This window comes from Anser anser (assembly GCF_964211835.1).
Source record: "Anser anser genome assembly, chromosome: Z".
Taxonomy (NCBI): domain Eukaryota; kingdom Metazoa; phylum Chordata; class Aves; order Anseriformes; family Anatidae; genus Anser; species Anser anser.
This window is the reverse complement of record NC_139723.1, coordinates 12,394,167-12,410,022: the sequence shown is the minus strand read 5'-3', so window position 1 is coordinate 12,410,022 and position 15,856 is coordinate 12,394,167. Positions and strand designations below refer to the sequence as shown.

At 48.9% G+C, this 15,856-nt stretch overlaps 1 protein-coding gene across 1 annotated transcript in view; it reads right to left on the bottom strand.

The window, feature by feature from the left end:
- The window catches only part of MUSK (muscle associated receptor tyrosine kinase), a 53,049-nt gene that overhangs the window by 16,144 nt on the left and 21,049 nt on the right, over positions 1–15,856 (bottom strand). The window contains 5 exon segments of the mRNA XM_083816189.1: positions 638–661; positions 878–1,053; positions 5,529–5,795; positions 8,550–8,728; positions 11,547–11,671. Coding sequence (XP_083672315.1) covers positions 638–661; positions 878–1,053; positions 5,529–5,795; positions 8,550–8,728; positions 11,547–11,671 — 771 coding nt within the window.

The window sequence follows — 15,856 nt, the reverse complement described above, 5'->3', positions numbered from 1 at the left end:
CTTTGAGGAGTAGCGAGCATCCAAGAGGAGGCTTAAACCACCTCATGAATGCACCACACTGCTGGCACCCCTTGCTCGTGCTCTGTCCCTAAGGGAGGGTGAAGGGCTGCCAGAAGTCGCAGTGAGTGACAGCTGGGTCTCACGGGTGGTTGGGGGGGCGTCACATGAGAAATGTCGAGGCTTCAAGGACAGCTGAAGGGGAGTGCTGGGACCATTTGGGGAACAAGGTCTCGCAAGGGCAGCTGGATGTGGGTAACCATATCAGTAACAGCATGTAAGGGTGGGATAGCCTTGCTATCATTATCAGAAGTACCAAATACAGGTACAGCAAAAGAAGAAGGAATGGGTAGAAAAATGAGGGGAGAGCTGGAGGGTAGGGTACCACCTAAAAAGCACCATCCCTATCTAACCACTTTCAAAAATTACCAGTCCATGTTCTCCCTCTCCCTAAATTCTGTACAGGTGTAAATGTGTTTCCCCATGCCTTGTATGTGAAAGCTCATACATCCTCTGTTAACAACCCAAATACAGCCAGCATGGACCAGAGCAAAACGCAAAAGCGCTGTGCAAGCTGCATCCTCAGCAAAAATACCATGCCCAGCCTCTGGAACCACAGAGCCTGGAGAAGTCTACTTACTGGTTATATTCTCCATCTTAAAATCTGTAAAAAGACAAGACAAGACATGAGGAAGGGTAGTCATACAGCTGGGTGCCAACTTGGGAGCGTGGCCGTGGGAACGCGCCAGCGCATGGGCGCAGGCAGGACGGTGCCCACTTCACAGCCTTTGCTTCTGCTGCAGGTCATGGGTGGCATCCTGCCCCCCTCCCTCGCCAAGAAAGCAGCTCTGCAAACGACGGGCAGCACGCAGCCTCTTACCGAAGAAAGGGATGCGGGTGCAGGCACTGGGGTCCTGGTGCAGGCTGGGGAGCCTGTTGCACTCGGGAAGAGAGAGCAGCATCAGCCCCGGCTTGTAGATCCCCCTCTGAGAGTTTTCCTCCATTGAGAGCCATTCCTTAAAGCAGTAGAGATCCTTTACAGCAAGGCAATTCTCTCTACATCATTTTGCAAAAAACAGTGAAATACAGGGGTCAATGGCTTGATAACAGCTGCTGCACTTAGCAGTGATGTGCAGGGGTTATGCAGGCTGACAGAAAACCATTAACGGGGCTACACTTCTTTAAGCCAGTCTGTCTGGCTCATAAACCATAAAGGAAACTGCGTAAAATGTAACAGCTTCCTCTAGGAAACCCACAAAGCTACATTTTTCATGAAGCAGGTTTATGCTCAAGACACAACACACATCGCTGTCTGTGAGTTCACTCCCATCTTTTCCTACACATTCACTGCCATCTTCTAATAATAACTTGTCTGGGAGTTATCTTAGCATTTTTGGTACATTCTAAAAATCTTACCTGTCTTCCTTAAATATTACTTAAATCTACCATCTATTCAAAGCAGGTGAGCAAAAAAATTAATATTTTCTAGGCTAAATATTTGCCTATATCTTTAAACTCACAGAATCAACCATGAAATTTTCTTCTTTTCTCCATAGACACCTTTCTCTCCTCTTTTTTTTTCATCTGCTAACTGTCTGCAGCAAAACCTTTACAGTGCCTGATGAAATAAGAAACCAAACTGCCTCCTACCTAATGTATTGCCTCCCTAACAATGTGAAACATTCACTGTCAAGAGGTGCTGTGGATGTATAAATGTTCTTTAGATCTGAAGCTGTTTTGTGAAGAAGGCCAAGACAGAAATATCTGCTCTGGAAAATAAAAAAATAAAAAATGAAGCTGTACCATATTGGAAACTTAGATTGTTTGCTGTATTATTAATTTGTCAGTGATTCGTTTATTTTTTCAATCATTCATTTTTGAGAGCCTGAGTTGCAAAACCAGCTTTGAGGTCATGTGCAGAGATGATTTTTGCTGAACTCGGCTGAAGTCCTTTGAGGATGCATGTCCTTCCTGACTACCACAGAACAACACAGTAATGCAGGAAAACACTCCTGGCATCCGTGGTGAAGGCTTTAGCCAATTTCACCACCTGGTGGGCTGCTGCAATCTCTTTTCTTGTTGTCTACCAACAGCTTTGGCAAAAGCAGATAGCCAAAAGCTTCAGTGATGACCACCAACACTGAAAACCTTCTGCAGCACCTGAAGGATGGAGGCCACCAGGAATTTTCCCAGGGCAGCAGCTCTTTGCAATGGCAAGGGATGCTCTCCATAGCAGCAGGCTGAAGCCATTGAAGGTTCAGCTGCCCTGCTTGTGGTTTTAGCCCATGCTGGTTCGCTCCTTCCTCACTTCCATGACAGCCAGAATGTATCCAGATGGCGTAATATTTTAATTTTATGTTAAACAACATGTGGAACAGGAATGACTTTCTGAAGTAAGAAATGCTTAGCTAGGGAAATGGGAAAACCTTGCCTCCGGGGCACTGCCCGACACTTGGGAGACCTGGATTGCATTAGCTGCCTTCACTCCCAGAGCCTGGGCATCCTTGAACATGCCCTGTATTCAGTGTGCAACTGCAAAAAGCCAAAAAACATTCCTCAGCAAGCTACTGCATTAAAGGCAGGTTGTCTTCACCTGCCAGCCACCGCTGCTGGTAGGTGAGCATGGTGAGGCTGCCGGAGGGAGGGACAGTCGGTCTCCTGCAGCTGAGGTCATGCCATTGTTACAGCACTTAATCCCCAGCAGCAAGAGCTTGGTGAGATCATATGCAAAGATTACTTCAGAGTATTATTAGAAATTTTATGTCATGTAAGTGACAGGGAGACAAAGATTAGGAGCAGCCGAGGAGGACAGGTGGGACCACAGCCCACAGAGCACTGTTGAAGAGGAGGTGGGGGCACGCAGACCAAGGGGAAGAGCTTTCCAACACAAGACTCTTCCCTGGAGCTGGACACTTCATATCAGTAGCGGTCAGAAGAGAAACAGAAGGATTGTCCCCTGCTATCACAAAAGCACTCTGTGTCAAAAGGCAGAAGCAATCAAGAATTATGAGATTAGACATCACTTTCCCTTAAAAACAGGAAAATTCTAATTCTAATCAAATTGCATCTTAACTTACGTGAAGTTTTTACCATGTTCTTCTCTTCCATTCCACTTTATCTTGTTTGCCCACTAATTATTTTTATAAAAGTTCTGCACAGCTTGTTTTTCAGTTTTTGTTCTAGCTAACTAGCTTCCAAACCAAAATTTCAAGGGAGAGAAGAAATGTTGCAGTGAATAAGTAAAAAAGACAAAAACACATGGAAACATAACAAGGGAAGTCTGTCCCTGAAAAAAACAGATTTCTACAACCTCTGGGATAATTAAATTCTTACTCATGAAGCATTTCAGCTGAAAACTGGTGTTGTCTAGCCAGTTTCAGCAGAGAGGTATAAAACTGTCAGTAGAAAGCAGATAAGATAATTGGAAAGCAACCAAGACTGTGCAAAATGTGTTCAAGAGCCCCCTGGGGTCTCAGCTGTTCAGAAGGACGTACTAGATGCCTGAGTTATCAAACGGAGCATGGGGCTAGGCTTTGGGATGATGAGTTCTGGGGACAGGAAACTGGAGGGACATCATCCCAGGGATCTTGTGAAAAAAGACACATTTAAATCCATGGTAAAATCACTGGGAAAAATCGTTAAAGGAAAAAGAAAATGGATGTATCTGCAGATTGGCTCGTGGGTTTGAAGGATGGTGCCAGACTGGTGCACTAGGATTTAGGCATATTTGCAAAGGCTTTGCCTGCTAGCTAAATATCCTACATGAGTGCAGAGAGCACGACGATTTATACCACCCAGAAGTGCCCAGGGAGAGCAGATCTCCATTCACAAATCCACTTATGGTCCTGCAGGTCCACTTGTGAGCAGGGGGAAAATGAAGCCAGCGCCATACCCAGCCCTCACTGATATGTCTTGTGGAGCACTGTGCAAGGTCTTTCTCTGATAAATGGGCCGTGCATGTGTGGCTGAGATATAAATACTGTCACACATCTTGAAAATAGGCAGAGAGACCGTGCACTAAAGGGCACGATGACAAAGAGCAGCACATCAAGGCAGTGGGGAGGAGCCTGCCAACAAAAGGCAAATTTCAGCACTTGTTTGCAGGATTATTTGTGGGTATATGCACACACACTTCTTTCTCAGGATATATGGCACGGCTGTGCTGGCTGCGCAATACTGAACAGCACAGGCTCCAAATGGAGAACCCAACTCACTGTCAGGCTTCGCACTGGGGTTTTCCTCTGTGTCTTTGTTTTGGAGCTATGGAAGGAGGACTGATCAGAAAGGCCCTGATTATGAAGACAACATGCTGTTGACTGTCCTAAAAAGCCCCTGCATAACTGGAAAAATAATTTCCAGTAGACTACATCTGGCCCATGTCCAGCTGGTGTAGCGCTGCCTGTGTTCTTGCCATGTATGCAGACAGAACAATCATTTCAGTCGAAGCATCAGAATTGGGGTCTCTCTCCCAGTAAACCCTGATCTGAATAATCTGTTTCAGGATTATGGTTTCAGAAAAAGAAAGCATCACCCCAGAAGGTCTACAGGGGGCTGTCTTCTGCAGGGAGCACCAGGCAGTCCTCGTTCCATCGCAGGGAGCTCCAGCAGATCCTCAGCCAGAGGCAGGGTGCAATGCGGCTATGTATATTTAGTGCTCACAGAAAGATGAGCAGCAGGAGCCTCAGTGCTGAAAAGCAAGACCTATGGGGAGAGCGTGGAGAAAGCTGGCTTATTCCAGGCTGAGAAGCTGGGGAAGGCTTCGTAAAATCTTGCTGTGAAGAGAGGAGTGAGGAAGCTCTTCTCGGCGGCCACAGGGGAGGACAGGGTGCGATGAGGGAGGGCTGCCCGGTGGGGTGCACGGCCCCTGTGCCTGGGACGTGCCGCACAGGCACCTGTCAGCAGGGGATTAGCTACAGCACGGGATGCTTTGCTCCCTGCCAGCCCTGTTTGACTGCACATTGCTCTGGCTATGCGAGGACACGTGTGCCAGCGGGGAGGTTTGGTTTAGCAGGTGCAGTTACACTGGCAGTGTCTCCAGAGCAGTCTTTTTCTGTTCCATCATTGCGGTGGTGGGAAGTGCTGAATGATTAGTGTCCTACCTTGGCCACATCAGCTCCACATTCTGTGCCCATATTTAGTCAAAATTCCAAATTAGCAATGACTTTCTGATAGCAGCAATGAGTACACACTGGCCTAGCAAGATTTAACCGATAACAATGTGTTAATTACTTATATCAATCGTGTCATTCAAAGGGATATTTCTTTTCAGCACCTGCCACCAAAAGCCTGATATAACACAGACCCCTGGGCCTGAAAGCCACTCTGAACCCCACCAGTGAGCACAAGGAGAGCTATGTCAGGTCCAAGGGGTGCGTACAGAGGGGAAAGGAAAGGAAAAACTCATATAAGCCCAGGGAGACCATTTCCCCTCAGTGCTACTGCAAAGCCAGGTAAACTCTCGCCATTTCCAGCCTCCTACGCATCCATCCCCACAAAACAAAAGTGAAAGATGAACATTTCTTGTCACTTACCTGCACACGGGCTTGGGGGCTGGCCCAGCTCCCGAAGGCTTGCACTCCTGGAAGATGTAGTTACACAGCAGGGACTCGGCGGCCGGTCGGCAGAAGGAACTCACCATTTTCAGCTCAGTCCAGGCAGTGTGCATGAGCAGCTCTTGGGTCTCCTCAGGGTCAGCGTAGGAGGAGTTGAAGAATACGAGAGCATTGCTCGCCAGGATGGCACTGCACACCTCACCTCTGTATGTGCTGCAGTAGCCTGTATCGCCCTTGTACAGCTTGCTGTTGGGAACAAGAGCAAACAAACCAGGTAAACCTGTAGCCTTGCACAGCTGCAGGAACAGGCACCAGGTACTCAGCTGTAAGACTACAGGTGAGGAGAAGTGGGTGTGCAGATACAGGAGCTGAGAAGAACTAACACCATCCCAGCATGGGGCTGCTGCAGAGAGCCACGGCATGAGCAGGGGCAGGAGCAGGCACAGTCCTGAGTAGCTCAGAGCACAGCAGGCTCGGCTCCTTCTGGGGCTGTTCATTTATCCTTCCTGTGCTTTTTGCATGCAGCATGGTGTGGCTGTCATCCCTCCTCCACCAGAAGGAGGCCAGCTCCCAGCACAGGGTCAAAGGATGTGCCCCAGCCCGGGTGGGCACTGCCCCTGGGGCACACCTGGGAAAAACGCCCCTCCTGCCCCAAAGCGTGCGGGAGGAGCTGGGGGTGCAGCTGTCCCCATTGCTCAGCCACCAGCATAACTGGGGTCAGGGAGCTCCATTCTCAACGTGCCAACCATTTGGAGCAGCCAGCAGAGCTATTTGTATCCTTGCCTTTTACTGCTCTGACCAAATAATCCCCCATTGTCAATGCCCTGGGGGGTTCTCACTGTTTTTCTTAGGATAGCTGGACTTACATGGGCAAGGGAAGACAGAGGACGCCCAAATTTCTGCTTTTCAGATGCTGCACTCAGTAGGTGACACTCTCTGACCCCAATTTAGCTGCACTGCTTTAGGGTCAATTGATTTTTTTATTCCTTTCCTTAGCTGTTCACCATTTTGGCACTGGGCAGCTTCCCCGCTGGTCCCACGCTGCCTGTGGTGCCCACCTCAGCAGAGGTCACATCCTGCACACTGCCCGTTGTGCCTCCTGTGCAAGGTGCGTCCTTGCCATGCCCCGAGAGCCACAAGAGGGCACGGGCACACGTGGGACAGCTGTGCTTCGGTGGGCTGCGGGAGCAGCCTGGCAGGATGCCGATGTTACCAGCACACCAGTGCTGGCATCATGCTTCCTTGCTTTTTTACAATCCTCGGAGTGACACGGGTGGGAGAAGCAGCACTAAGGTGTTTCTCAAAAGGCCTGGCCACAGAAAGGGCATTTTGTGTAACAGCTGTAGAGAACAACTGCAAGAGAGGAGCATCAGAGCACTGCACCCACGCCCGCCACATGGACACGGGTGACGGCGTAACGCCTAGGTCTGCAGTCAGCACCGGAGTCACAAAATCCCTTGCTAACACCCTGCGCTGATCTCGCATGCCCCTCTGAAGGAGGTGAGCCCTCACAGGCAGCCCTTGCCAGCAGCACAGCAGAGCCATTTGCTCAGATTTCCTTAAGCTCTGCTCTTTGCTCTGAGCACTGCCAGATTCAGGCGAGCCCTCGCATTTTCCTCCCAGACTGATCTGCCTGTGCCACATGTAGAAATATGCTAGGGCTCCAAAAATAGAAAGCCAGCCTAATCGTTCATCACTCCAGAAAATATTTGGCAAAAGTGCACCTCCGATCACGGACAAGTAGCTTTACCCATCCACAACTTTGCTTCGAAGAAATATCTAAACCTCTCTTGCCCTGATACTGTGATCACTGTACCAAAACACATTTATTGGCTCTGTGCAGACAGGAGCTTAACTTGCTCCTGTAAATTTATAAGGTTGATGAAGCCTGACTGTGAACAGAATTCACCCCAGAGTATTCTGCCCACTGCCATATTTTAAGCAATCTACTGATATGTGATCCACTACTGGCTTGATACCAAGGCATCCTTATCTCACAGGCCTGGGCTCTGTGCATGCTGTATAAAGAGCTCAGTATTGCCTTCAGGTGAGCCTCACACTTGGCATCCAGAAACCCACTCCCTTTATTTGAGCAAAATCCACCAAATACCCTTGGTTCATCATCATTCCCCTCCCCGGCCCACAGAAAATCCCCAGGGATCCACACAAACCATCCTTACCTCCACTCTGCCAGGGAGGCACCAGGTCCAGCAATGGTGACGAGCCAGGAGAAAGAAGAAATGGCAAAGACATCAGCAACATGTCATTGTACCCTCCGTGGTAACTAAGATTTCCATGACAGAAAATCTCTCTGAGAGCTGTAAGCTGTCTGGAAAGGGTGCAGCTCACTTGTTTTGCCTCTTCTTGTAGGGAAGAAGAGAAGGGCAGTGGGGAAACGAGGTGAGGAGGTGCGCCACTGTCTGCAGACCTTGCTGAGGCAGGTTCTTGCACCCTAAGTCCATACCTTCACCTTATCCCTTGGGCCCTACATAACTGGCAGGCCACGTCCTGTGTTTAGTGGGATCCCGCATGGGGCCGGGTGGCCGGGGCTTCTCCCCCTGACCATCCCCATCAGGAGATGTCCCACCAGCAGAGGTTACCTGGGCACGGCAGCTGTGTGGGCCACATGGGACCACGGGGCAGCAGGAGGGATGCAACCCCCCGAGGAGCTAACGACCTCTTGGGAAAGCTATTTTCACCTTGCTGTTAGGTGACACCGATGTTGGGCCGCGGCCATGGCTTCCTCCACATGGATGGGCTTACCGAGTGCTTCTGGGACACGGCGTACAAGACGGCACCAAGCACTCAGGAAGCGACAGCTGTGCCAGTCTCCCGGGTGTAAGAATATATGAGGAAATAGCCCAGTGGGGGAGGCACTGGTACTCAAATTTAGCCCCCTGCGAGCCGTTAGCTCACCAAGTCGTACCCTCTGCCTCCACCTCCCACCCCTCTGCTTGCCCCCAGCAGGAGAGCCAGGGCTATGGAAAAGTTGTGAAGGACTCCCACCCTCCCAGCATACCTGAAATGCTGATGGTTGCGGCAGCTTTCGCAGCACCAAAGGTTTTGCTGTGTTTGTTGGTGGCGAGGCAAGTGAAAAGGCCAGGTCGGGTGACGTACACCTGCAGCCTGGAGTCAACCACTCTGTCCTTGACGCTTTCCACTATAGACCCTGCAGAAACCTAAGAGAGTAAAAAGCCTGCTGCGGTGGTGTTTCCCACAAAGGCAAACAAACAAACCAAACGAAAACCCAAGAGACCCACCCCCAAGCACTGAGGTTGACTGAAGAAGATGCAGCGAGCAGATGAAAGTGGCAGAGAGCTGAACCAGAAAGCACTATTTTGCTGCTTTCATAGCTTTCGCAGAGAAAAGCAAATGTTAAAGACCTCACCTAGTCCATGCTTCAACAGTACTTTTGCAATTAATTTTCAGTTCCAAAGGTCTCAGGTTTTTGTGGCTAGTTACTGCAGGATCTCTGCTAGCAGATTGTTTGCCTACTCATGCCTTAGCAAGGAAGGGCACAACATGGCTTTGTGGGCTCATGCCTGGCTATACGGATGGAGAGAAGAAAATAGTCTTGAAGACATTAATTCTGGATTAACACAACCACTGCCACACCTAAAGAGCAGTGGTGTGCCAAGCAAACGACCTGTCTCCCACACTCCAGCAGATACCCAATAGATTTTCTTATCTCGCACCTGGAAATGTGGAATGGGCTGCAGATGTGGTGACATTGGCCAGCTCTTTTCCTAGGTGAATGAGCTTGGAGCCTGCTGACTTTGGCTAGTCAGACTTGGTATTATCCTCAAGTCCTTCGTGCTCATTTGGCACTAATTAAATCAGAGGACAGGGCACACAAAGACTCTGCCTTGCAAAGGCAGTAGCACCAAGCTTCATTGCCTGCTCTATTCTTCACACCATTAGGAAGCAGCAGGAAAAACTGAAAGGAGATGTGGTCATCCATGGATCCTGCTGGTGCAGCTTGAACCTAAGGACAGTGAGAGTTGTGTCACTGGATCCATACAGGCAAAGCGCTCTACTGACACAACTAGCTGAGAGATGAGACAGATTAACCTGACCTTCCTGGAAGACAGGAGAAATTATTTCAATGGGACCTCTATCTGCTTCCAAAGATATTAGTGGTGATAACTGAAAGGCAAGAAAGGATGTATCAGTGTTGTGTCACGTCTTTAGGAAGCACGTTGGTTTGTCTCAAAAAAAAAATATATTAATACACAAAGTAATGCATTTGTTCTGCCTCACTCAAGCTTTGCTCAAAGATGTGGGGTGAGGGAACATGCATGGGAAGAAATCCCTTAATCAACAGACCAACACCATTATTGTAAATATTGCATCAGAGATGGGTGGTATGCTGGTCACCGTGCAAATGCAGGGACCAGGGATATTTTTTGGCATTATCAAGTCAATTCAGGTGGATGAGAACTCTGGATAATTTTTCACAAGCTTTTTTTTTTTTTTTAATTGTAGTATTGTTCAGATTTATTTTTACATTTTTTTTCTCCCCAGAACCTAGCCAGCACTGAGCAGTGTATGCTGTGGTCTGAAACAATTCCTCCCCCTTCATCCAACATGCTCTTCTTCTCCAGATCTCACCAGAACCCCAGGAGAACAGGCTGTCCCAAAACACAGATCCTCAATGCATTGAAGTCTTTTCAGAGAAAGGGTGGAAGACCTTCACCAGCCTTCCAAAAAGAGACCATTGAATTCTTCAACTTTCTTGTTCTCTCAGCTACTGTGAAGACTACAGACAGGAACATGGCCTTTGGCGTAGTCATTGGCAATGGTGGCTAAAAAGGGTCTCAAGGATATGTGTAGTCCATTCAGAGGACTACGGCAGTGGCCAGTAAGGAAATCTGGATGGATGCAGGGGAAGGGACCTGCCTGCAAGACTGAGCAGAGAATATAGTACAGAATATTATATAGCTATATTATAATAGCTAAAATACGGAAAATGGGGCCTAATAAGACTGGAGGATACAATAAGGCTTAGTGGAGATAAAAAAGGTGAGACAGCCTGCATAGTAGACCAGGCTCCTTAATAACATATCTTAATACATGGAGAGATGGGGCAGGGTGGTTTCTTCCTCAGGAAGGAACTTCCATGAGAGGATTAATTGGTCCTGTTGGACAAGCAAGCCAACAGGAATGGCCGTGGCCAGCCAGTGGCCAGAAGGATCCAGGGCTGTGGGGAGACCAGTGAGAAAGAGCAGAGGTGAATCACTGGGCTGCACACAGCTGCCTCTGCAGCACTGTGCCTCAGGGCCGCACATCTTTTAAAAAGCTGCTCGAGGAACATGGAGAATGTAAAGCACAACCACCATAACCATGTGAGGACTGGAGGAAATCCACGGCAAAGAGGGGCTTGGAAGGAGTCCGGTGTCTTCCTGCTGGAGAGTTGCTGTGATGGTGGTGGGCAGCTGCACTCCTGGGGGGGCAACACTGGGTGCCAAGTGGCCTACACATGGACATTAAAGCCAGACAAATTCAAAGCAGGCACCCATATTAAATGGTCAGGATGATTAATCCATGGATCACCCATGTTAAATGGTCAGGGTAATTAATCTATGGGTCAATTCCCTGTGAGAAGCAGTGGGCGCATACAGGCCAAGGGTAGTATGCTCAAGAGAAATTAGCTCTACTTACGTGCCTCAGTTTATGTTATTTCATCAAATAAGTCATTTTGTCATGCTACTGTTAGCACATTAGGAGAAAGGCCAGGAAAGGTGGCTGCAGAAAAACTTAAACCCACTATGAAGTCCTCTGAGATACCCAGCCCAGGAGGAGCTTGCAAGCATCTCAAGCATCCTTCATCTCTGGCTTTCCAGATCCAGGCGAATCAACCTGTGCAACATTTGGGTACTAGGGAGAGCATTTCACAGACAAGAACACTGCAGAGGGCAGACAAGGCAGCCTTGGCCTGATCACACAGCAAGCACTGAGAAAGGCAGGAGCAGAAACTGGGGCCAAAAAAGGACTTACGGCTTTCCCGTTTTCCAGCCAGGTGACAGTGGGGACCGGAGCGCCTGCCGCCGTGCACCGCAGCATCACCACGGAGCCGAAGGTGACATTTTGGGATTCGGGAGCCTTCAGTATTCTGGCAAAAACTGCAGGAGAAGACAAAGGCACCAAGTTGAACGGCTGAGGGTGGTCTGATGTGGGGGTGTTTCATCCCCAGCAAGTCTCGAAATAGGCCACGTCCCTGCCAATAAAAGTGGAGCAGAGCATAGGCTTCCCAGCAAACGACAGTCTTGGGAGGGGGATGAGGAAGAGAAAGAAAGAGGGCAATGTGGCTGTATTCCACATATTACAGACAAAATTTTACCTCTGGAAATCTATACACAGCCCCATTGTGCAAAAACCACGGGGAGAGTTTGCAGTGAATATGAGGTGAGTTACGATTCGAAACCACCCAGGGGACCACCAGGGTGGCCACTTAATGTGAAGGTTGGGGGTCAGACAAGCTCCTCCATATGGTCGTGGCAATTAGGACTGACTGTGGATACCCACAAACCCTGGCATTTTCCATGCCATGAGTGCCTGCCCTGGGGGGAGAGAATCCATCATATGGGGGCACAACCGACAAAGGCTTTGGGAAGCTGAGGCTGCAGGGAGGAATAAGGCTTTTAAAGTCACTTTGCACCTCCACTGCTTCTTTTGTGGAAATATGGTTACTGGACAGTCTGAAGACAAGGCTTTCCCCTCCCCAGAAAAGATAATTTCTTTTTTTTTCCTTTTTTTTTTTTTTCTGAGAAGAAGAACTTAAGTATTTTTGCTGCAAATGTGTTTTAATCCAGAAACACAGCTCTTACGGCCTCCACAAGCTGTATTTCAGATGCACTATTTGGACCACAAAGAGGAAAGCAGAGAACGGAGGCATTTCCCATGTGGAACATCTGAGTTTTGACCCAAAATTTTTAATAGAGATGCCTGAATGTCTGTATAGAAGCAGGCTGAATAGCTCTGTGCCATTTCTTACTCCAATTTCTCATGCTTAGTGAGTAATGATCTCTCCCTACCTTCTGGGAAGCACAGCAATGACTAAAAATCTCCATCGGAAATTTTAGTAAGGGAGATTCTCCTGGAGTTCTGAGGCAAGCATTATATTCTGTTTGCCACTTCTGTGACCTGTATGGCTCCTCTCACCAAAATATCTGACCGCATCACAATCTTTTGTGTCTCTGTTTGCCCAATCTACTACTGCACCTCTTGGCATTGGCCACAGGTTGCCCCCATTTCCAGATGAGACCTCCAAACCAGCGCAGTGAGGGGACAAGTGAGGGTCCCCTGGCAGACTGAATGTCTGTCCCTGCCTTTGGGATGTCTTCTATTAACAGCAGGGAAGGCTTCTTCTGAAAAATGTCAGTTGGAATGAAAAAAGCGTTTACTTTCCACATACTCCTTCCATCCCGTCCCAGCCTACACAAAGCTGAGCTTTGTGTTAACAGAGCACCTAAGACCATTTTTTTAGTAGATAGGCAGCACCAGGAATGCATTTTAGCCTAGAAACTTTGCCTCTGTGGAAGCACAGCCATTCAATTGCCTCCTGGGCAGGGTTTTTTGGGAAGATTGAATTCAGTAGTGACAGGGTAGGAGGACACGTGTTGAATCAGCTCCCTGATTCCCCCTGCGCATCGCCCCACAGGTGCTGCTTACTGGGGCAGCGCAATGCCTGGCCAGGGACTCCTCTGAAGAATAACAAGCAAAATGAAGCCTTTTCCCAAGGTTTCGCTCCAGGCCATTAGCACCAGATGGTTGTGAATTCCACCCCCAGCACTGTGGGCCAAGCTCATAATTACATTTATACTTCATTTGGAGAAACACTAAACTTTTGGGCCAGTCCTCTGGCAGCGGCTACGTGCACATGTCTCCTGCTGAAGCCAGCACATCGAATCCCAAAGCCAGAATATGGCCCTGCATGCTTTTCTCATGCTGCTGTTACTTGAACAGCGTGTCACCAGGACCCTGCCTGCTCTGATCCTGCTGCTCTGATCCAGCCTTGTTAATGCCAAAGTTACCAGCACTCCATTAGCCATTATCTGATACTGGCATGCGTGCTATCCCCTGTACCTGCTGCTCTCCCAAAATCTGCATGGAGTTGTCAGACAGGAGAAAAAATAGGCACCTTCCAACAGACATGGCAGGTTTATGGATGGGGAGCAAGATCAAATGTGGTCCCCATCAGGGGGGAAAGGGGGGGGCAAAAATCTGGATCCTGCTCCTCTGGTTCCCAGACACACACTGAGGACAGTACTTGTCTCAGCAGCCAAGGCACTGTTGGCTTGAGCACAGGGAAGGCAAAGCCTGACACCATTCCAACCTAAAGGACCAAATATGGGGGAAAAAATCACAACAGAAGATATATATTAATGTGTTTCTAGTGTCAGCTTCACTTCTGCTAAGGCACATCGGGCAAACGTATTGTTAAAGATGTGTTTTCCCCCTGGATGGGTTTTCTCCCCAGTGCCACTGTTGGGCACCTTGGCCAGCAGGCTTGGAAAGGATCTCTCGCCCTTTGTCTCGGTTGTGGTACGTACAAGAACCACAGGTGTCTTGCCCAGCACGGGGAGGATGGCTTTTGGGCTGACTGCAGGTGGGCCAACAGAGGAACAGGCTGATCTCCAAGGCGTGGAAGGCTGGAAGCTCTCTCAGTGCTGCCGTGTGAATTTCTGTAGTTACAACAACTTACAAATTCCATACTTTAGCACTTAAAGTATTTATATTTACTTGTTTTTTTAAAGTGTTTTACTTAAGGTTTAGATATTTAACTGAAGTACTCTAATATTTTTTTTTTACATTATTTTATTCATGAGAGATTCTCCAGGGCAAGGGCTGGGTTCCTCAGGTCCCAATGGCCTTTCCAGCACCACTGACAGGCACACACAAGGACACATCTTCTAAAGGGCTCTACCTTTGGGAAACCACCAAGAAAAAATTAAAAGCCTTGAGCATTTCCCTCCTTCCCTCTGTGCCTGCTGCTTTGCACTGACATCCAGGGGATGTGGTAGGACCTCTGGGAGCATTTCTCAGCCCCATCACAGGCGTCATGGGAAAACCAGGGTGGGCTGAGTCACTCTCCGCCAGGAATGGAGCAAGGCCACCAGAACAAGCTCGAGGTCCATTGTGGCAACTGTACGAGTGACAAAATCTGTCCTGTAGATAAATGGAGGAAGCCAGCCCCCAAAACTATTACTTTTTTTTTTTTTAATTTTTTTTTGGAGGGGGGGGGTTATTACACAAGCAAGAAAAGAGGCGAAGGAGAGGAAGAAGTGAGGACCCTGACAGTGCCAACCTAAGGAGGCATAGGCGGATGAAAGGCGGGAAGAGGAAGGAACAGGAAATGGCAATAAGTGTAAAATTCACATTATTTGCTGCGCTCAGGACACCATTTTGTTTTCACTATGCCTCAGAGTGAAAATCCCCTGCAATCAGATGATTTCTTACACGTTGGCTACAAGCCTGCCTTGTTCAGATCCTCCTGAATGTGGGTTTTGCCAGGGCCTTCACCCATTGAGCAGCATCACCACAAGGTTAACAGCATCCATGTGGAGACTCCCAGGGTCTGGGCATGGGATTTACACAAGGGTATGCCAAAACAGGGGTGGGAAGGACAGGAGGAGAGTGCTCCATTTATTTACTTATTTATTTTAGCAGAAAATGAAACAGAGCGCCTCACTCAGAGGAGCTGGAAATGAAACACGGCCAGCTAAAAGCCCAGCCAGCATGCTCAGTTTCACTCCCAAGCCCCCTAATAAATGTCCTTTCTTTTACAGCCCTGCTAAATGATGTGCTGTATGCTATGGGGCTTGCTAGGAGGTATCTGTACCATGGCCAGCTGCTCTCGTTTCTGAGAATTAGGTAACAACATCCAGTCCAAACAGTAGGGCTTTAACCCAGTCACGAAATTTTTTGTGCTATAAAAAGATTAAAGCAGGGTCCCCCCGCTTTGGGCAGCTAAATCTTTCCAGGTGACTTCGCCCTCCCTCTGCCTTTGGCTGAGCTGTCTTTCATTTCCAGGGGATTTCAGCCCGATCCGGCAGTCCTGGCAGATGCCGCTGCCCTGTTTTTCCATTAAAGCAGGCTGGATTGGGCCACTGGCACCCCAGCAGCAGCATGGGTGGGCTGGGGCCTGGCAGATGCCTTTGGGAAAGGGCTGAGCGATGCCCAGAGCACCCAGCCCACCAAAACTCTCACCCCCAGGCCCACTGAGGGAGGACACCTGCTGTGGGTGGGTTTTACAGGCCCTAACGCTGGCTCTGATGCACCAGGCCCTGCCAAGCACGGGGGGTGGA